Source organism: Tympanuchus pallidicinctus, unplaced genomic scaffold, assembly GCF_026119805.1.
Source record: "Tympanuchus pallidicinctus isolate F22 unplaced genomic scaffold, pur_lepc_1.0 scaffold11, whole genome shotgun sequence".
Lineage (NCBI taxonomy): Eukaryota > Metazoa > Chordata > Aves > Galliformes > Phasianidae > Tympanuchus > Tympanuchus pallidicinctus.
Window position 1 is genome coordinate 15,553,099 of NW_026294627.1, and position 23,728 is coordinate 15,576,826.

The following is a 23,728-nucleotide window of genomic DNA, read 5'->3' on the forward strand; positions in this document are numbered from 1 at the left end:
AGACCATGAAGGATTGTGTGAGTTCTTGAAACTTGCTCACATGTATTAAAAGAAAGGAATGCAATTTCTCTTTTAAGTATCTTAAATAATACAGTAGCATGTCACAAACCTGGAATAGTTAACTGAAGCAGAAAGCATTGCAAGACTTCTGAAATCCGAAGGCAGCCGATGTTTATACAACAAGCAGGCTCCTGTTATTAATAACCAGATCTTTCCATTACTTGTACTACAAGGATTCTGTATGTACATGATATATTTTCATTCGTTTCAGGGAATCTGTTTTCCATTCAGGTGCCATTAAACAACTAATAACTTTCACACTTAAAATAACTAAATCCTTCAAGATGTGTGGGGACCACTTGCCTCTTGCTTACAGCTCTACTGAAGTCTGAGCAGTTTTAGTATGGACACTATTTTTGTGCTGAGTTTTAATAACTGCTTTCATTCATCGAGAAGTTGCAATATACCTTGTCATTAACAGTTGTTCTTCAGAAAGCTAAATAGCTAGCAAAGTACTTCCAGATCGTGGTGCCTTGCCAAGCCTTTTCCTAATCAGTAAGCATTGCAGTCAATACAAATAGGAACTCTGATTCTGCATCATCCTCCAACTAGTCAGCACTGTCACAAAAGGAGAAACAAGAAAAAACAAAACAAAGCCAGGAGCTTCTTATAAGCCTGCTGTTGTATCATGCAGACATAAATGCTAAAATGCAAATCTTAGTAAAGCTTTGAGGACCCAAAATATATTTTCCTGTTTGACCTTCCAAGCAGTGTACCCTAGGTACCTCCCTTGTCTTGTGTCTTGTGATGCAGTTCAAAGGCACCTGCCTATTGTACAATGACATGGCAAAACCTACTTCTCTGTAAGTGATTTTGCTGCATGGTTTCCTTTCCTCTGACCTCTGCTGTTCAGTCCTTCCTCTTGCTCTCTGCTGTGACTGAAGCTCCCTTGCTGCTGATTGTTACCTCTGCTCCCATGCCAGCACCTCTTCTCTTTCCAGCACTATGAACCTAAAACTCTTATTTCCTGAAAAAAGAGCAAACAAGTAAGTTTCACTAAGCACAACAGAGACACAACTGTTTTCCAGCAATTTCAGTCTTGCATCACACCCTTTCCTCAGGTTCACTCACATTCCTGACCACGCTGATGCTGTGGGAGCATGGAAGCATGTATCACATCCAACTCTCAAACACAAAACTACCCTGTGCCCATTGTGCTTTCAAGGAAAACTTAACCAAGACTAACAACTTCTCCTAGCAAACTTAAATCCTAATAACAGACATTGCCATGTACTGTGTTAGGATTTAATCATGTTACTACCACCTCAGGCATTCAGGTGTTACCAAGCACAGGAAAATCTGTTCAACTTCTGAAAAGGGCTGCAGATAAAGAGTGGTTCAGGAAGTGAACAAGTTGGGATATATTAAATCTGGACAGAATATACAAAGAGAGACTTCCAGGATCAAGATCTTTATCAATCAGATGTCAATTACTATGAGACGAGCTAACCTGAATTTTTGTTTTCTACTTGAAAGAGAAATGTATTTCTGGAATCATAGAATGTATGGGTTGAAGGGACCTTGAAGCCCACTCAGATCCAACCACTCCTGCCATGGGCAGAGCTGCCATCCACCAGTTCAGGCTGCCCAGGGCCCCATCCAACCTGACCTTGAGTGTCTCCAGGGATTGGGCATGCATCGCTCTCTGGGCAGCCGTGCCAGTGCCTCACCACCCTCTGAGTAAAGAATGTCTTCCTAACATCCAACCTAAAACTCTCATATTTCAGTTTAAAGCCATTCCCTCATGTCCTGTCAGTATCAGACTGTGTAAAAAGGAAGTCTACCTCCTGCTTGTAAGCTCTCTTCATGTACTGGAAGGCAGCACTGAAATCTCCCTACAGTCTTCGCTTCTCCAAGCTAATAGTATAATCTTATCCAAAAAAATTAATGTAAACATAGTCCAGACATAAAGTATTGAAAAATCTTCATTTTCTGAAACATTCTTGCATCTGTAGTTCTATCAAAAACTTAATACAGATCTTCTTATTTGTTCTACAGTAACAGCATACCAGAAATTATATCTCCATGAAGAAGCTCTAACAAAATATTGGCTGGAAAATCTGGAATGTGAGGCTAAGGACACATAATTGTATAAAACACAATTTTACATGAAACTGAAAGGGTCTTTTAAAAATACTCCTGTATTTCAATAAAAATTCAGTGCAAGTCAGCTGAGACTTATCCTCCTCACACTTGACATCTTAAAAAAATAACTTTTTAATGCAAATTCATATTATTCTTAATAGATATTACTAGACACTGAGAAGTTTTTACATCATAAATTGACCTCAACCCCTTTTTCACTGTATTATCAGTGCATCAAATATTGCAATTCAGATTAGCCTCCAATAGATTATCCGGAAGAGCTTGCTGGTTTTGCAATGTTTTGATGCACATCCTTTAGTAACAGTGGTTTCACATGAGATTACATGGCCTATAACTGGGAACCCCCAAATCCCGAATGCAAAATAGTGAAGGCAAATACACACTCAGGATGCGACAGGTTAACCACACAAAACACTGCCATAGGTGTCTTAAACCAGCACGGGCATTGTGTCAGAACGTCAGATTTCATTCACTGATGCCTTTGTTGATAACAAGGTGTCTGCTTCCTGCTGTAAAACCACTAACGGTAAAAAATTAAGCAAATATTTACAAAAGCAGTTTGGTGTGAAGCCATTCTTCATAAAGATCTTCGCTATGTCAATATGCAAAACAAAATAAGCCTGTCACAAAACTCTGCATTTGTTATCAGCCCACTCTCCTTAAATGGTAAGATTGCAAATATTTTTCTTCATTATCACCCTGACAGTAAATAAATTTGCAGCTTTGATTTTATCAATAGGACAAGATTTCACAATTTTTGGCCTGTATAAAAGAAAATGAGTAACAGAGAAATCTACGCAGCAGAAAGCAAATGAGCAGAACTTGTGAACCAAGGCCTCTTAAGCAGGGTTCAAGATCAGCTGGGTTAGATTTTATGACAGTTGGTATCTTTGCACTACAGTTCATCTGTTTCCTCACCTGCAAAGTTGTTCTCTAATAAATCATGATTTATTGCACGTTGTGCAACTCTGTCAAAGAACACACCTAAGATTTTTTCTTCAGTAATAAATACCACCCAACTGTGTACAGGAATTCATCATTCAGGAATTCACAGGACAATCTGGACACAGCAAAAACATTTTGGTATTTTCCACCCTCAGCACTCCTGGTGCAGCAAAGACAATCCAATTATTTATCTGGTTTACAAACCACAATGTCTACTTTCTTTTACATTGAATCATGCTTAAGAACCAAGAGGAGATTATGCAGCAATTCTCCAGTGAAAATCACCAGGGAGCAAAAAACCCCAGGGCTGTAGGGCAAGGACCACTATTCCCAACTCAAAGCAAGACCATTTCTCATTCTGTTTTTGTGCAGGCTTTTATTTTTATTTTTTTCTCCCTTGTGAGAGTTTTTGTCTGAATAGGAATAAAACAACACAATGCTGCAATCAAACTCAGCAATATTTCTATATTTCTTGGTGCATAGTTATATTGCTCAGTGTTCTCACTTTTTAAAGGTGTTCTGAAGTTTAGCTATGCCTGAGTTACGTGCTTCAGCGCGAGATACCCTGAGGTGCAGGGACAGAATTGAGAAGCTGCTGCTTGCTCAGGAACTCACAGAGATCTTGTCTCAGGGGCTTCAATCTGGGAAAGCAATGGACCTGCCTCTGTGCCTTTCCATTTCCAGCCTCCCCAGGGGCAAGTGGAGAACTGCAAACACAGCAGACTGGAGAAACGCTTTACTTCAGAAAGCCAGCAGGAAGAAATGACTCCTTTTACCCAAAATGAGTTCCTTAGCTGGATTCAGCACGCGGCTTTGCAATGCTTTGTGCTGGCAGTGGGGAGGGAGGCAGCACGAGGTGAAAGCAAAGCAGCCAGGCAGAGCTGGAGGGGTTCCTTCCACACTTCTCAGGCAACACTGCTGATCTATGTCTGCTTGCCATCCATGGGAGGCTGCAATGCCAGATAGCTGAGATGGATGGTTGACAGCTCACATTCTCTCTGGGAACAATCATTAAGCTAAACATTAATCAGAGAAAGAGTAGAGTTCACTGGCCACGTCTTCTATTCACGCACACATTACCAGACATATAAAATCATTTTAAGCACAGCTCATACAAAATAAGCAGTTCTGTTTCACCTAGACAGCACTGTATCATATAGATTTTGGAGGACTTAAGTAAATTAAATACTTAAATCCTGGCCTGAGTCTTAATGCCTTCTTCAGTATGGTCCTCCCCACTTCTGCCTTACCTGTGGGAAGTAAGAAGAAAGTCCGGTAACAACATTAATTTATTGGTGAAATCAACCCATTGTGTAAGGAACTGAGTTTCCTGTTTGGTCCATTCTCAGACCACTCACATTCTGCTTGTCTGTTTCCTACTGTCATACCCTTGGCTAGACACGGCTAGAAATCAATTCTGTTCAGAAAAGCAGGAAATGAAATAAAATTTGACTACTAATATTGTAAATTAAAAAAAAAAAGTCCCTTATGAAAAACATCACTGTTCCATTTCTGTGGCATTTTTGTCTATATCCAAACTCAAGTTCTATTTCCAAAACCTTGGCCTAAAGCTGATGTTCTCTTTAGGAACCAACAAAAGCAGCAGACTAAATGTTATAGGATAAATGCAATTGCTGGCAAAACAAAGGACCGGCACTGAGATAAGAAGAGAAGCTTATCACTGTGCTGAAAGTTTCTCTTTCATTTCTCAGTTCTTCCCATTTGGAAATGATGGCAGAACCTGATTTGAAAGTGGGTTTTCTATCTTCAGTAAATTAAATGAAAGTTCATAGGATTAACTGTAACTGCAAACAGTTTCAGCCTGGAATCCTCCAGCATCCAGTGTAACTTACATAGAGCAAATAAAAACAGGATTATGGTTTTTCCAAACTCTTACATCTTAGAATCACAGAATGGTTTGAGTTGAAGGGACGTTAATGTCCACCCAGATCCAACCCCCTGCCTTGGGCAAGGCTGCCACCCACCAGGTCAGGTTGCCCAGAGCCCCATCCAACTCGATCTTGAACATTTCCAGGGATGGGGCTCCCACAGCTCTCTGGGCTGTCTGTACCAATGAACTTAATTTCTAGTTTTAAGACAATCACAGCTGAGAGGATGAAATGCAATTACAGCTCAGATGCAAATAAGAGAAATCATATCAAAAGAGCATTTAGGCCAGTGGTTTGAAATGCACAAAGCAGACATCTCTCCTTCAATATCAAAGAAAAACGGGCATATTTGCATCATGTTAAAGTTACTACATGGGTTTTGAATAATCTCTGATGAGAAGAAAATGGCTTCCCTTGTAGCCATGTCCAGGACACGTTTTGATGGTGTACCTCCATCAAAGTACCTCCCCATGCTCCAAGATCCCCAGCTCTTCTAAGGCTGGCAGCAGCTGTCCAGCCTTGTGTTATGGTTGACTCACAGAACAAACCAAAAACCTCATGTTCCTCCCCATTATCCTGTCTAAATATACAGCAGAAGGCTGCAACCACCAACCTTGCAGCATTGCCCACAGGTCAATGTTGTGTACACTTACAGGAGACAGACACATACATACATTCCCCATCCACTTCTTTAGGGGCTTAGTTAAAAAACAACAGCAACAAAAGAAACAAGGGAGAAATAAAAGTGAGAACGGACTCCTTTAGTTTGCAAAAGGACAGACAACAGGAAGAATAAAAATGTTAGGGGGGAAAAAGCAAGAAAAACAAATATTTCCAAAAGAAAAAAGACCACAGCTCTGTAAGAAACTGAGAAAGTGTTCTGTGAAGAGGGAAAACCGGCTAGAGTATGCAAAGAGAAGAGTAATAGAAGTCAGAAGCTTGTATTTCCACAAAATGTAGAAGACAGTAAGCACATAATAGACTTCACAGAACACAGCTGTTTCTTTCCTATGCGACATCGCAGCACCTTTGATACCATCTTCATAAGCATCACAGAAAAAAGTAAAAATAGCTCTCAAGCATCTCAGCAATTTATTTTTAGTCTGCAACCTGTAGCAGATACTTTATGGATGCTGACCTCTAACCAGGATTTAACGTGCACTATTATTCTTACATTCCCCAAACAAATCCATGCTCACTGTTTACTACATTTCAGCAAGAGCACTGACATCAGTGTTTCAGAATCAGCACTGGGTGCTTCTGGATCACATTGAAGATATTGTTCGTGATGTACAGAATTCCTGCTGAGATGCTATCTTCCCTCCTGTAGCCAGCAGTCTCGGTTGGACCTTGGGAAGTGACAGAGCAGCCAGCAGACTGCTTTGAGTAAGGAACCCACCATTTTGGAAGCTGCTTGCTGCATCAGTACAACATAGCTAGAATTAAACAACTTTCCAAATCTGTTGTGAAGACTGTATTTGAGATAGCACTTTTTTTTTTAATGGGACTGATCATATGTTCTGGGCTACAGTCTGCAAGAAAGACAGCAGAAACAAAACTTGAGAACAGACCTTGGATGGAGCTAGGCCTTCTGTATTACATATCACAACCAATTGGCAAACTCAAGTAATTTGTAAGCAAACATTTATGAGGATGAATGCTTGAGGGCATCAAAATTTATAAGATTTTTTTAATTAGTGATTAATAGAAAGCAAGTGGAAAACCATAAAATCATTAGAGCTTTAAGTTCAGCATTTGTGTGCAGGGTCACATTTTCAATTTGCATCTCACTGTCAGTAAGTGAAGAAATTTCTAGGATTAGTGTTGGCATGCCCATTTTCCTTTCTAAAACCACTGTTCAAGATTAAAAAAGGAATTAATTTTATAACATAAGCCAAAAGTTTCCAGAAGTAATTGCTGCTTTGGTACGAAGTTCACCATTTACTGGGCATGGTGGTGAAGGGTTGATTGTTGGACTAGATGGACTTAGAGGTATTTTCCAACTTTAATGATTCCATGACTCTGTGAACCTGATCTACCTTTAATATACCTGGAGAGAGGCTTGAGCTACGTCTGTTTATTTTTCTCCCAGGAAATTCTCTGCAAGAAAATGAACAAGGCAGTGACTTTAAAATATTCAAAATACTGTATGGAGCATTAGATTCACATATTAACATTTTTCTATCAATAATCTGCAATGCCATTGTTGTAAACCTTAACATTAACTGAAATGCTGTATGTGTTGGCGCAAAGATTCTTTTGTTCACGTATTTTTCTTGTCATTTTTCTGTTCTATTTGAAGCTGTTTCCCACTTTTACATTAGCAAAGTAACAGAAATTAACTCAGCTGCATTGCAAATCAATCTTATCCACATAGCATTTCATTAAAAATCTGCACGTATATCATTTTAGCTGGAATAACCAATTAATATGTATGAAGTGCTAAGACTGAAAAACACTTCTTTCTTTAACCTTGCTTTCACAGACTACTGTTTGAAAGCCACATCTTCAACACTGAAAAATTCAGTACCCACCGTCTTTCACTTTTCAGGCTGGGAAACTCCAAAGAAAATCCATTCTAGGTTTTCAACTTACTGATACAAAATTTGAAGGGAAAAAACACTCCTTCCATTTGTCATATATTATAAAAATAGGCTATTTTGAGAATCTTCATGTCTCTCAAGGTCATATAGTCCTTCTAAGGATTTATATTCAGCTTTGTATAATATTAGAAATTGAATGTCAGCAGGGAAGCCAGGTACCCTTATCAACTATAGATTTTTGCAGACACAAGATAACTCTTTTTTATTACAGGTTCTTGTGTTCTATTCTTGGACCACTTGAAGCTCTGTAAACTCTGTTCTGCTCCAGGTTTCCCATGGGCTCGAATAACAGCCTGTCCAAACCTCCTTCTTTCTCTATGTCTTTCCACAGAGCTCTAAATTCCCTTCTGTATTTCCTTCTCGATATCCTCAAGTGATGCTGATCTCCCTGCTAGATGGGCAGTGAGCACCACAGGCTGTGAATAGCTTCTGCTACACAACGTGCTCCACGGGTCAGTTAGGATGTGCAGACAACAGCTAGCAAACAACAATTAGAGCTTGGTTTTTCCCCTCTTTCCCTCTTTCCCTCTGCAGGTGCACTAATGGACACTGGTCTTCTGAGTGATCCTGATACTTAGGGAACTTAACATTTCTGAACCTCATTTAAGTAAAATTTTCTTGGGGAAGCAATAAAAACCAATTTCTTTTTGTGAAAACATATATTGTTTAAAAATACATGCTAATATGGAAATGTCAGCATAAAAAAGCCTAAGGAACAGGGCAGATTAATGAGATTAGGAAATCACGAGGACAATAACGTATGCACTTTATATTTGTGTGGTGCTCCAAGCTCCTCCTCAGAAAACACACTTTTAAAACTTTTTTTTTTTTTTTTTTTTTAATTTGCAAACAGTTTTGATTTGTTCTTATCCAAGTCTTCTATAAACCAGAAGAGATTTGAAATCAGAAACCTAGAGCTGAGCTCCATGCTTCATTACACATATTCACATCTCTCCCATCACTGGGAGAAAAAAAGGTCACAGAGTACTTTCTGGTAAAGCGGGCAGACAGATAACAGGGACAGGAATAGAATGAGCACAGTCACACTACAGTCTTACCAAGTAAGTAATTGAGGAATTGCACACTGATCAGACATGCAAATTATGCAGAGACGAAATGCCATCCTTCAGTCACCAGATTTTGAGATGATCAGCACGTCACTAGCACACAAGGTGGTGCCTGTGAGAATCCACATGCCCAACATTTATAAATTGGCTTCTGATGACTGATGTCAGATAAGGGACCCTGTCCCAGTGATTTGTACATTACATTTTTAAGGGGACTTTCAAGTTCCTTTTCCTTCACAAATACAGTGATGAGAAAACAACTTACGTTGCACTTGATCAAACATTACTGAAAACAAGAAATCTCGTGGTGTCATGTAATATTCTCCTTCATACTCCAGTGATGCAAAATGCATAAAGCGATTCTTCCGAAGTGACAGTCTTTCAGCCATTTCTGCATTTGCAACATCTTCCTTCTGAAACAGAAAAAAATCCATGCAGAAAGACAGCTGCATTTGTAGATCAACTCTGTAATTAGAAAGAATGCTATACCTCATCTTGATTAACCTCAGTATTGTGTGGGTATCCACAAGAAGAGATTAAAGCTTTTACAGCACAGTTCTAATGTACGACATTCTTATATGACATTCACAGTATTTCTGGCTTTTCTGAGAGCATGCTTTAACAACACAGCTGAGCCAAATTAATGGCTAGCTGTCACCAAAGGCTGCCCTTGCTTCCCACTCCCCTGCTCCTGGCCATATAGTCCTGTACCTCCATGTTGGCCAGCCCTGCTACTGCTGGGGCCAAATTCAGCTCACTAACTCAGCAAAAAACAAAACCAACCAGACTGTGAATGATATTTGCCAGGTTAATGACCAGTTCACCGAAGGTTTAGATGTGTACCACATCTGTTCAGGACTCAGTCCTGAGGTTGAGTATTAAGCTGTGGAACAGCTCCTAAGAAGGAGGAACAAAGGCGTTATGGTGCATGAGAATGGAATATGCATGTGCATATGCAGAATGGGCATATCTTGTTGAGAAATTAGAAGAAAGGGAAAAGCAATGAAAGCATTAACCATAACGTCAGAGATGGTGTCACCAAACCCAAAGATCCAATTAGCAAAGCAAAGAAAAAACTTTCAACCCCTCCTCAAAAAAAACCAAAAAACAACAAACCACCACCACCAAACTATTGAGAAACTCACGATGGAACTCACACAAACTGGCAAAACTTCTGAAGAGTAGTAACAGCACTCACGGGCAGAAAGAGAGGATGGAGACATAGTGAAACAGAGATATTTATAAGTTAGGACTGCAAATAACAAGGTTCAGGACCTGGAAGAAACAACTGAAGCTTTAGATGTGAAGCAATCCTAAAGCACAAGTGTGGACCTCAAGCTGTGGCCAGTGCCCATTCCACTGGAAGACAGGTGAAGAAATGGTTCTGTGGACAATGAGCCTTCAGAGAATGGGGTATTTCAACTCTGCATCATCAGGCTTCCTTTTCCTTTACCCACTGTGCTCCCCAACTGCACCATGTGATCTGGGGATCTCAAGGCAATGGGTACTAGTGGTAAAACTACAGCCAGATCCTAAATTGTTATCACATTCATACTTAGTTACAGTTCTAAATATAATGCTGCATCCTGTCATTTAACCCTACTCCTTTCACCTCTGCATTACCATGAAGCACATATTTTTAATGTTTCACAGAACAACACAATCACCTCTTACAGTCAGTTTTAGTGAGGTAGCTTTCCTACAGCCCAGACTTTTCACAAAGATGTGGGGAGGGAACAATTAGGAAAAAAAAAAAGAAGTAAAACAACAAAAAAAAAGTTCACAAAATCCAGTCAAAATCTAATACGCAAAGTGAATGAGGAACGCTTCTACCTATCTTAAGCCAAAGTTTTGTTTGCTTTCAATGTGAATATTTTGTATCGATATCACTGCTTTATGTATTACCTCGTGATGGTCTACAACACACACTGCATTGTTGCTACTCTGTGATTCAGATCTGCACATCCAAGAAAAATGTTTAAAAAGTGTATCTAATGTACTGACAACTTGTGGTTTGTTCTTGTTAAAACTTTGGGAGACAAATGATTCCATAATCACCTTGTTAACAAGATCCAACACATTGCAGATATCAAATGAATAGTTCATAGTTGTAGGTTATTAACATGCAGGATTCTTACAAAAATCATCATCTTTTCAAAATAAAATCAGCAATTTTTGCCCTGTGGGAAATTTAAAAGTGGAAAACTGCTTCACAGCTGTCCTTTACCTGAAATGATGGAATGAGGAACAATTTTTCTGCACAAACACAAAATAAAACGGTTCAGACGATGTAATGGCAAACCCTACAATACCTTCAGACCATCTGGACTCTCAAGTGCATGAAGTCTTGCAGTATTTGTCTGAATGCTGTTTAAAGCTCAACTTCATAACTGATGTCAAAGCACTGAATTTCAGTAACTGAAAATTTTATCCAAAATAGACCGGTACAAGTTAACATATTAACAAACAGTGCCTTGTATCCAGAAAAATATGTATTGCATCGGAATGGTAACGCATGATGACAAATTCACCAAGCTCCATTCAAGAAGTTTGCATCCCTGATCTGCAAGCCAGACTTGGGAACAAGGGCTATTTCCTATTAAAGTCATCTTCAAATACCAGGATAACTGACGTAAGCAAATCTTACAGGTTGACAGAACATCAGCCCTACAGGTTGATAGAGCATCAGCTCTATCGGGCTGGTACAGGTTGATAGAGCATCAGCTCTATCAACTATTTTTTAAAAACCTTTTGCAATACTTTTGAAGTCCTGTCTCTGTATGAGGATCTCAGCATTTGTTAAAAGCATCCTAACCCCTCTGGCTTAGCATCAAGATCTGAGCTAGAGCTAAAGCAGAGTCAAGCTGCTCACATGCTACTGCTCCCTACAGAACCACAGTATGGCTGAGGCTGGCAGGGACCTCTGAGTCCATTGGCTCCAGAAGGGACCCCCAGAGAGGGGTGCCCAGGGCCACATTCAGGCAGCTCTGGAAGAACCACAAGGAGGAGAGTGCACAGCTTCTGGGCAGCCAATGCCAGGGCTCCATCACCTGCACAACACAGAAGTGCTCCCGGTGTTCAGAGGAAACCTCCTGTGTACCAGTTTGTGCCCACCGCCTCCTGTCTTGGCACTGGTTACCACTCAGCAGAGCCCAGCTCCATCCACTTTGCACTCTGCCTTCAGGGACTTATAGACATGTACTAGGTTAATGCACGCTGCCTTTATGAGCAGAGAGGACAGGAGTTCTGGAGTGCAGTTACAATCATTTGTTTTCACTGTCTGTGTAGAAAGTTCAGAAGATGAAGGGAGAGACACACTGCCGCAAAAAAAAGTTGACCTTCCTTCTCTCTAACCATGCTAGCACGATTTTATTGCATGAGAAGGAAAACCTGGGCAAACAATGTGAACATGGAAGCTTAGAGGAAAAGACTGGTGGAGGAATGTTACAGATCTCAGTCTGAATGTGTGTAAGGAATATGTAGAAGTTTATGTCCAGGGTGAAGGCAGCAACATCAGTGGCCATATACACAAACAGAACATCATGATGACGTAAAACTTTGCCTGACTATCTGTCACAATACTAATACTATTCAAATTTGTTTAATAACAATTAAGAACTTTAGCTTGCTATAGTTGGCATCAGAAACATGAAGTTCATAATTATACTGTAACAACATCAGGAAAGTGATGACTTCTCAGGTGTAAGCCATATAACTTATAGTTTGACAAATACATTCAGTATAATTTTAATTCAACTGAATGCATCTGGATGTTTGCCCTTTAAACTGCCTCCTATCCAGTGTTGAATAAGTGGGCTTAACTAATCAAACAGCAGAACAGGCAGATAAATTCACTGCAGTAGATGCAGTGGTGAAACAAAGAGCAGAATGACGTTAAACTCCCCTTAGTTCTAAAAAGTAAATGTTACCTTGTGGCAATCTGCTCAAGGTTGCTTTTTTAAAATTACTTTTATTTTTATAATGAAAGATGGATTATGTGAAACACCAGGAAGCTGACAAAATAAACGCCTTTAAAATCTGAAGTTATCATTGCTGTTAGATTAAAAAGCAAACATCACTGTTACTTTTATTTTAGAATTATTTTAGGATCAAAATTATGTTTGCTTCTTTTTTTCTTTTTAAATGTAATCAAACATTTTCAACAACAAAATTTCATTTCAAGAATAGAGACACATAAATACTACTGCATTAAATCCAGCAATTTCAATGAAGCCAACCACATGTAAATGCCAATGCACATCAGTACATGCATTTATTATTTCTGCTACAATTCCACTGTGCTGAAACAGTACGACTTTAATTTCTTCTCCATTGTTAACACTTAGTGCTTGTGTGGGTACAGAGGGCTTCTCACAGTGGATCTCTGGTTAACAAAATGACTTCTTTGATCTCTTCCAAAAGCATCCAGCTGATTAAGGGATCTAACAAACACTCCAGTTCTGTCAAGTCCATGACCCGTGCTCAGCTATAGCTGACACATACAGGGAATCATCTTGGGTCTCAGGACAGTGCAGATGGTTGTGAGGGCTGCAGTGGATTCGACTTGACACCACACATAGCTGCTGCTTCTGCTCCAAGCTAGCTTATTTCATTTCAGGACATAAAACTACTAGAGAGACTCCAAAAGAGGGCAACAAAGATGCGAAGGGTCAGAAAGGAAAGATAAGTAAGGAGCAGATGAGGCTCCTGGTGTGCTCAGACCAGAGCAGGCTGAGGGGAGGCCTGATGGCGGCCGCAGCTCCTCACAGGGAGCGGAGGGCAGCGCTGAGCTCTGCTGTGTGACAGCGACAGGGAACGGCATGGAGCTGCGTCAGGGGAGGGCGGCTGGGGGTGAGGGAAAGGGGCTGCGCCAGAGGGCGGTGGGCACGGAACAGCTGCCCAGGGCTGTGGGCACGGCCCCAGTGCTGGAGCTCAGGGAGCGTTTGGAAGCGCTCTCAGACACAGGGTTTGACTTGGGTGGTCCTGTGTGGAGCTGGGGTTGGACTTAATGACTCCTGTGGGTCCCTTCCAACTCGGGATGCTCTATGATTCTGTGAACCCACACAGAAGATGGAACACTGCAGCCAGCCCACGCCTGGCACGGCAGCTGAGGCAGAAGTACTTCCAACTGCAGGCCACGGAGTGCAGTGCAGAGGTACAAAACCCTCATAACCTAAATGAACTGTATGAGCATAACTGGCTTTTTACTATGATTATTCTCCAAACAAAAAATGTCATTTCAGAAGGTGTTCAGGAACTTAATTGCGAAACTCTGCTTTAACTACACAGCTTCTTTCCACCACGCAGTGTCAGCTGTTTCTGGACTACCAGCCATCACACTATTCCTTAAAGTGTGGCTTCAGACAGCCCCGAGTCCCTAGTGAAAGTGAACTGTCAGAAAGCAGGCAGCACAGGTTTTGCAAAGCAGGTACAAGACACATCATGTGGCTAAATGCAAAATATAGTCAAGTTTGAAACAGCAGCTTACATGCTCTTGTAAAGCTGTAAATATCCCTCCATCCATGTTTTTCTCTTCACCACTGTGTCTCTTCCATATTTGCAAGTAAAGATGCCTGATGTGCAAGATGCAAAAGATGAAAATACGTGGGAAGTAGTAGAAAGTTCTGAGGTTTTTTTAATAAAAAGATTAGAAGCATCCTTCTCTTCTCACAAGGGGATAAATGGCTGTGTTACTGTTCTAATCAATATTCCAAATATCTGATCAAAGACTGAATTTAAATTATGTTTTGAAGAAAAGGCTGATTCAATCACTTAATTTTAAGATGGATGTTCTTTTGAAGCACTCACTTAAAACACGCAGAGGGGAGTGAGCTCTCTCTCAACAATTCTGTATCCTTCCCACTTCAATTAAGTCCTGAAAAATTTCCAGGTACTTTTTCCTGAGTCATTCAATGAGTCCTTCAGATAGAAACGATTTGACATTGCTGACATTTCTGAAACACTGACAAAGCATTCATTTTGCTAATAAAAAATGCATGTACGTGGCAAAAGGCAATGTTCTTCTCTTTAATTCCAGTCTACAAACGGAGTTTCAAGCAAAGATAGGCATACAGTGGGAATCAATTATGCATTTAAAATTGGACTTCAGATATTAAAGTATCTGTAATCAAGCACCTCAGCGGTTTCCAACAGGGCAAACTCAAGGCAGCGAGGATACCAAAATGCACATTTTCTCCAATGCAATGGGTGAGAATAATCTGTTGTCATTATTTGCAAAAGACTCTTGTAAGCATAATTGAAAATGACTTTGTGATTGACTTAGGCTTATTTTTGTCTTTAACAGTGCTGTGTAAGAAGAAATTAACCAACAGAAAAACTATGCTGCATTAATGTTAAGGCTCAGGCTGAAATTCCATCCTTAACTTGGCCTATTGTGTGCAGATACAGCAAGGGCACCCAGCCGTGGGTGTTCCCATGCACCACATGCTCTGCAGCACTGAAGCACAGCCAAAAGCATTAGGATCGAAGTTTCAGCTTTAACTTGGAATTCAGTCCCCTTTGTGGTTTTATGTCAAACCCCCAGCGTTAATTTGAGAATGTAAATGGCAAAGCTAGGATAGCGGATGCTAAATTAGAATTGAATGACCTGAAAAGGACTCTACAAGAATGCAAGCGTTTTCCTCTGCAGCAGGGATGGTGGTCAGCTGCTGGAGTCTGTGGGCATTATTGAACACCGTGGCCTCCTTGGCTTCCTGTGCTGAGTAATGCCTAAGAGCAGTACCTTTATTTCTTAACATTAATTTTCAAATTTGTGTAATGAATTTGTGCATCAGTCTCTTAAATTAGCAGGCTATTAAAGAATGCGTAGTGTTCAGTTTTTGGCTTTGATCTTTCTTGGTATGACACATAACATGCTTCAGTTGAGTGAAAACCTTATATAAAGTTAAATCATTGTTCATTTTTTTTCTTTCTAAATAATACATTTAATAAACATTAAGGGTTACATGAATAAAACCTTGATTACTCTTACCAATGTGATTTTGGTAATGCTGCTAAGCAAATTCGGCATCCATCCAAAAGGTGTATCACCTCAAATATTTGCAGCTGAGTATGACTAGAAATGACTTAAAATATGCTTATATGCATATCCCTTCTTAAAATTTAAAACAATTTGCAAATATATTTTTTCTCATTCTAATTTTTTTTTTTGTATATGTAATACACCACGTTATCCAGTTCCTTTCCTTTCTGAACTCCTTTCCATACTCCTTTCCACATAACTTTTTTATTTTGCCACTGTATCCTTTTACTTTCTCTCCTCTGCCACCTGCACAACCTCTTCCACATTTCCTTTCCCATAGAGGGAAACAGAAGTTGCAAAACATTTTTTCTTCTCATCTGAAAGGAGGATCAACCTGGAAGAGATAATTTGTGCTACTCATCACTCATTTTGTCTGCTGTAGGGATAACCAAACCAGCGTGTAGGATGTAATTAAAATCCATTTGGTGCCAGCAGGCTCTCTGGCAGCCTTAGGTTTGTTTCCATTAATTCATAATAGATCTACAAATGGATTTAGCAACTCAATATCAAATTTCTGTAACTTTGCAGTTAACTTGAGTCATTACTGTATATCGATTTCAACTCAATCCAATTTGAAATGATCAAAATAACAGAAAATGTAACTTAACCTCAGACCCTGCTGCACGTGTTAGCATACCTAGCATGCATGATGAATGTAGAGGATAAAGCCTGGAGCTCAAAGTTTAAAAGTTTCATATGATGCAATGATTTAGAAAAAAAAAGTGTCTTGACAAGACATCCATTTGATGCAAATACGTGACTTACAGAAAGCTCAGGACTTCAAGATTGAAGAAAGCTTGTATGTATATATTAAAAAAAAACACAACCCTGTGCTTTCACAATACAGCATGAGCCACTTACTATGCAGAATCTCAACCAAATGCACTAGTTACCAAAAACAACATTGAGGCAAAGATGAAAGAAAAGCAAAACGGTCTTATGAAATGATTTAATCTATATCAGTTTTTTCAACATTCCATTTTTTTTACCTGCTAGAAGAAATCTGGACATAAAATAAACCAGGGAAGAAAAGAAAACAAGCACTTATTTGGAGCATACAGAATCTATGCTTTGGAGAAGGATGGTCTGATCATAGCCCAGAACAACAATCACAGTGACATCCAAGTTCATAGAAACTTTGAATCCTGAGTTGGAAGGGAACTTTAAAGGTCATCTAGCCCATCTCCCCTGCAATCAACATGGACATCCACAGCTCAATCAGGTTGCCCAGGGCGTAATCCAGCTTCACCTTAAAAGTCTTCACGGACAGGGCTTCAACCACAAGGGCAACTTGTTCTAATGCCTCATCACCCTCACTGTAAAAGACTTTTTCCTTATATCCAAACGAAATATACTCTCTTGAAGAGTAGCTTAAAACCATTTCTCCTAGTTCTTTCACCACAAACCCTGCTGAAGTCTGTCCCCTTCTTTCCTGCAGCTCCCCTTTCGATACTGAAAGGCCTCTGTCAGGTTACCTCGCAGCTTTCTCTTCTCCAAGCAACAGCCCCAGCTCTCTCAACCCGCCCTTGTAGGAGAGAGTTCCATTCCATGGATCATTTTTGTGGCCTTCCTCTGGGTGTGCTCCAACAGCTCCATGTGTCTTCTGTACTGAGGACTCCACATCTGGACGCACCAGGGCAGAGCACCAGTGCAGAGCAGAGGGGCAGGATCACTCCCTTGCCCTGCTGGCCACACTGCTTTGGATGCAGCCCAGGATACAGTTGGCTTTCTACAGTTGGCTGTGAGGGCACATTGCTACTCACGTCCAGCTTCCCATCCACCGATACCACCAGGTCTGCACTCAACTCTCTAATCACCCAGCTTGTATTGGTAGTGAGGGTTGCTTCAACCCAGGTGCAAGACCTTGCAGTTGGATCTGCTGAACCTCATGAGGTTCACCTGGGCCAAATGCTTAAGCCTGTGTAGGTCCCCTAGGATAGCATCCTGTTCCTCTGGTGTGTCAACTGCACCCCACAGATTGGTGTCATCAGCAAACTTGCTGAGGGTGAACTCAACCCCACTGTCAGTATCACTGATATGCTTTAGCTTATGCAAATTCTTCATTGAGCCATGGTTGTGTACCAGAACAGGCTGCCCACAGCAGTGATTACAGCCCCAGGCTGCCAGCATTCAAGAAGTGTCTGGACAACTCTCTCAGACATAAGGTCTAATTTTTGGGTGGTCCCTTGTGGAGCTTGGACTCAGTGATCCTTATGGGTCCTTTCCAACTTGGGATATTCTATAAGTCTAAGATAGGCGTTTGAAAAAATCTCTAAGTATGACTGTTTAGCAAAGTGAAACTCTAATAATACTGAGACCTCTGAATTCTCAGGAATCACTCATGAGACAGAGACAGGCTAAAAGAACTGGCTAGTGCAACTCGTATATGAGGATGGAGCAGCATTGCTCAATAAAAATATTCTAAAAGTAGCTGCATCTCTTTCTTGGCAGTAACAGGTACCATTCTCCTTCTTTCTTTCAGATAGCTGCCCTGACAATTCTGTGCCATGCTGGCTAAGGGCAGCTAAGTTTGAAGGAGCAAGTGAACAGTTTGTTTGCACCTAAAACCTTGACATTTTTGCTTGAATATTTCTCTCCCACTCTTTACGTTTACACCAAGCTGGTGTACACACAACAGGTATTCTTCTGTTACTAGAACTGTTCCAAATGCAGAATAAAACTGGATATAAGGATAATACAGAAAACAGCCTCAGTTTGAAAGATTTTTACATTTCACAATTCATTTCTAGAACTCTCATTTCTGGCAGAGCTCATTTTTTAAGCAAACTTCAAAAGAAGTCAGAAACTAACACATTTCCACCATCAGAACATAACAAAGGCAGATAAGGTCCACAAGCTTTAAAAACACAGAGAACCAACACATTTAACAAACCATATATTTACACCTCAACTTGCAAGTTGTCACACTGCACTACTTACCAATTCTACCTCTGTGGCGGGGATGCTGCTGAGCATGCCAGTCTACAAGGACTTAATCACAGAATTGTAGAATCACAGAATCAGAAAGGTTGGAAAAGACCACTACGATCATTCAATGCAACCATCAACCCATCCCCACCATGCCCACTAACCACAGCCCTCAGTGCCACGTCTCCACATTTCATGAACACCTCGAGGGACGGTGACTGCACCACCTCCCTGCGCAGCCTGTTTGCACAGAGCACCAGGGGACATGCAGAACTGTCTGCTTATGCTGGGCATACAGATTTTTAAGGTTTCTCAAGTCGATACAAGTTTGCCTTATATGTGTGTTTGCACTGTAGAAAAAAACACATGCCCCTTTCGAATTGCTTTATCCTGTGTTTGGAAAGGAAGAAAGTAGCTCTATCTGATCTGTTCTGAACTGTATTAAGAGAGAATCCATTTATTACATCACAGTTTAACATCAGCTTAACTGCATGCCCCTCACTTCGGGACTATGTAACTCTGATCGGAATTACTATTCCCAAATTGTGGGTACAGTTGTGGTCCAATTCATGACAACTGCAAGGTGATATATTTTTACATAATACTTCATAACTTTCAGAGCTTTTTGCTGTCATAGTGCTTGATTCTGTAACAACTGTACATACAGGAAAAAACGGTTAATGACTTTAAGAGTAGATCGTTGATAGACAAATTTTTTGTTCTGAACTGGGAAACTTATGAATCCTGGAAACGCTGCAAATAAGTAGGAGCTTACAAGAGAAAACAAACTGCTTATGGAATGAATGGTGGAGTGATGGAAGAGAGTGCATCCCCAAAAGCAAGACTGGGAGAAGATGAGAAAAAGAGGAGACTTTCCAATAGGAGAAATAAGCAGTACAGGTTCAAAAGACAACTAAAGGGATGAAAAGCTGAGGATAAGGGAATTAGATCTGACACAGCAGTATGCAAGCAGAATAGTCCAGTATTTCAGTTAAAAAAAAAAAGGTTAAATTAATAAGACAGTATATCTTATAAGATAATATTGTAACTATATGAATAATAATAAGATAGTATTGTAACTAAATGAATGTATTGTGTTACCATTTAATGGCTGTTAAATATATATGTTAAATACGTTCATAATTAAATACGCACACATCTATGTGTGCATAAAGGCAGCACACTGCCATGGTGTGTTGAGGCCAGTGTGTGCACTCCTGGAGAAGCACTGGGCACGGACTGCCTCCCTGTCATCACAAACGACTGCAGTTTGCGTATTTCCAAAACACTTTCCAGAATAATAATCTTTTTGTAAGCACTATTGTTCACATGTTTGCACCTCACAAATGTTTTAAACAGTGGCTGAGAAAGCAGTGCCTTCCAGAAAACCACATGGAGAACAGTCTCACCACAGCATGCTGCCTGCCAGATGTCATTACTCACTGAAAGACAGAGACTGGAACCAGCCAATTCTTAACCTGAGTGCTCTGGATTCACTCTGCCAGGGGATGTCCATCCCAACAAAGCCGAAATATCCTGTGATTTTACCTTCCTGGACTAAGAGACAGGTTTCCACATAGAAAATTAAATGCATCTCGAACCAGGATGCTTACATAAGGCTTAAAAAAAGCTCAGATCATGCTCTCAATAATAATAATAATAAACAACAACAACAACAAAAAGATGACAATGTTAAGCAAGCATCATTTAAGCTAGAAATTTTTTAATCTCTGTAAATGAGTATTTCTATTTAGTAAACCTGCAAATCTTTTTAAAGGACTTCTTGTTCTTTATGAATCTAATCAAATTTCAGGGTATCCCTTTTTGATGGTTTAAATCTAAAGAAAATTCAGTTCAAAAACACAGTGAATCCTGTAAGAAAGCTCTGTGAGCTGGTGCTCAATTCTGAGACAAAAGCAATAGGTTTGTTCCTCATAGAGAGACAGAGCTCCTCAGCCACAGGATTTGCAGGTTGGAGCTTGGAGGCTCTTGTTATTCCACATATGCACTAACAGTACCACAAGTTCCTGCACATCATGCCAACATAGATACCACTCGTGCATTGCTATGATGTCTGGGCACAGTAAAGAGGCTTAAAAAACATCTAGCAGTCAAGTAATTAAATTTTTGAAGTAGGTTTTTTTTTTTTAAAATGAAAAACAAAATAGGGAAGGGCATGCAACTGCAGGAACTCTTACTATACATACTGTGAGATAAAAAAAATGCATAAAGCACTGTCTAAAATAAAGAAAAGCTCAACTAATTGCCAATATTCCAAAAACATGATTCCCCTAAGAACGCATATTTGGGAATCCTACATATAGGAAATACAGGAATACAATGCTGGGAACGAGTCAGAATTTCCTTCTGTGATAATGTGACCATTACAATGCTGATCACATTAATGCTCCCTCAAAAGCTTGAAAATTTCCTTGGGGGAAGGGGGAATCCAGGCTTTTCTCCAGCCATTTTATAATGACATTTTCCAAGACAGACGTGCAAATGGCAAAAAAGAAGTATGTGAATTAAGAAAACACACAAAGCAAGGTATGCTCTGGGTTCTTCTGCATAAGCAATCAAAATGAAAACTGAATAAATACTTAACTGAATCTGTCACTATGCACTCTATAAAAAGAAGTCTTGCATTTTTTAACCTCCTTTTTTACCTATGCTGTATGATGATGATTCCTCAGTTCTCAGAGAGTCCGGTACCTAAAAAGGTGGCATATTACTGCTGGGGAGCTAACACACTAGGTTGCCATAGAAAAGACTTACCAAACCTCTTGAAGCATTAAACAGCATCTGTGAAGTGTGAAACTCTTTTCTTTTGCGTACAGCAAACTAACACTATTAGATAAAACTTCCATTGTAAATTAATTAGAGAATAACAATGTGCAGAGAAAAAGAGAATTCCTTCAGTGCTTTCTTTTCTTTCTCCCTTTCTTTCCACTTTTCAGTAGAGGTTTGGCCACATCCATGACAAATGGCCATCACCACGCCACATGGGTCAGCCTTGTGCTTGGGGGACCCAGCAGGTCCCAGGAGGGACCCAAAACCAACATCCGCGTGTCCTCCAAGATTAATACAGCCATAACAACAAAGGCACTTTGGCCACAAGAAATGTTTATACTGTAATTAAGTTGTAAAGTTATATTTATTTCTCCATAAAGCTGCTGACTTCACTTCTAAACAAATCATTTGTTTTCTGGAGGAGTGAATGAACTCGTGACAATGCCATGTGTAAAACTCGCATGGCTCAAAACACACTGTATTTTGCAAGGACTGCACTTATTTTTTCTAGTCTCGCTTATTTTTTTAAACTTTCTACCTATGCAGAATTTTTCTTCTAAAACATTTTATCTGACACAGAGATAGCACACAGAAAGCATGGCTACAGAGAGGCACTGGAGAAACCCACAGTTCCGCCACCGCCTCTCTTTAATTAACAATTTTCATCAACACCATCTTCTATTTTCTCAGTGTTCTAAATAAAAAGACTCAAAACAGTGATGTAGTGATGTTACTCAGAAATCTCTAATTCTGTTCATTCAAGTTGACATATTTATTATCAATTAAGTAAGCATTACTGCCTCAAAGGATTTCCAAAAATTTGTGCAGTATTTCAAGTCCTGAGAAGAACACAGAATGCACCATACTCCAAGCTGATAAGAAGGAACTCAGCAGATTGCTGTTAGGCCAGAACTTTTACAGTCAGATTCTGGCAGCTTCTAGAGAAAAAAATCCTGCATAAAAAACCAGAACAGGTGACAACATTAAGGGCACCGAAAGGAGGTAACAAAATCCTGCATTCACTGAATTCTTAACATTTATAGATACATTTCATTTGCAAAGATAGGACGTCTCACTGTCTCAGAACTGGCCATCAAGGACATGGCTGCTCATGATATTAGATTTACATTAGAGAAATGTGAGATCCATCTTCCACTGAGTAGTTTCAATCACGGTTATCCTGAAAGTTGAAATAATTTCAGGATGAAATACTATAACGTAACAAATTCCTATTTCTACCGGCGCCATAACGCAGTGCAAACCTGCTGCATTCCTGATTACCACAGAGCTGTGAACCCATCATTTTTTACTACTGTTTATAAATTCCAACCTCCGATTTGAACTTCCCTTCCATGATGAAAGCTCGGGTGTGCATTACTTAATCCTCCCTTCAAAGCCCATCACTGCTGCACCATTAGCGCATCAGCAAGGTCACAGCAAAGTGTTACTTTCTCCTCTACAACACCCCAGTCTACCAAAAAAACCAAAGAAACCCTTAAACATCAAAAAAAACACAAAAAAACCCGAGCTCTGTAGCCACTGAGTCATCTGTTTCTGTGTGACATTCCCTGTAGCAGAGGTAAAGTTGTTTTCAGCCATCCTGGCTGCATCTTGAAGTGCTTTCTGCAGTAGTAGTGAACTGCAGCAGGTCAACCAGCATCTGCTGGTTTTCTTCTTCAAGACCTCTTTGGTTCATTTATCACAGCTGTCACCTTCTTGGAAGCAACCTGGGCTGTTTTTACAAACACTTCTTGTCTTTGGGAGGTCCAGAACCCAATCTGATGCAATTCTGCCTTCTCCTCCTCTTCAGAATTGTTAAGGTTATCGCTATCTCAGGCTTTGTTTGTGAAATAGTTTGAACACATCATTTAATTCAAGAAGGAAAAACTGCATAAAAACCAGATTGCAGAGATTAAGTCAAATTAATGCTGTATTTGTCCAACCTTTTTTCAAACAACCTCTCAGAAATTCGGAGACCTCCAGCATGCCCACATTTTTTGATGACAGACGGCCTGTTTGTAAATGTTTACAGTGCTGACTAAAAATAATGCAAGTTAGTCTTTCCCTCCTCTGCTTGAGAATATTCACCATCCAGCATTACAATTTTCAAGCACAAATTGAAGACTGGATTTCTAGCCGATGATCAGCCATGGAAAATAGACTCAACCTGGAGCTGTACTGATGCTTATTTCAACATACAACAAGAGAACAGATCTCATCTTTCACTGATTTGTTCAAGCTTTATAGAAGTGGCTTTAGAAATAACTCACACGAACAATGAAGACTTCACCACGATAA

The 23,728-nt window shown here is 40.0% G+C and overlaps 1 protein-coding gene across 8 annotated transcripts in view; it reads right to left on the bottom strand.

Annotated features, from left to right (window-relative positions):
• The window catches only part of MICU2 (mitochondrial calcium uptake 2), a 131,334-nt gene that overhangs the window by 49,566 nt on the left and 58,040 nt on the right, over positions 1–23,728 (bottom strand). For 4 of the 8 annotated variants that reach the window (XM_052671399.1, XM_052671400.1, XM_052671405.1 and 1 more), the window contains exon 2: positions 8,936–9,083. In XM_052671399.1, coding sequence (XP_052527359.1) covers positions 8,936–9,083 — 148 coding nt within the window. Of the gene's footprint in view, positions 1–8,935; positions 9,084–9,827; positions 9,909–14,158; positions 14,210–15,941; positions 16,060–21,415; positions 21,458–23,728 lie in introns of those variants that run through there. The other 4 variants (XM_052671406.1, XM_052671401.1, XM_052671404.1 and 1 more) reach the window with 4 other exon arrangements.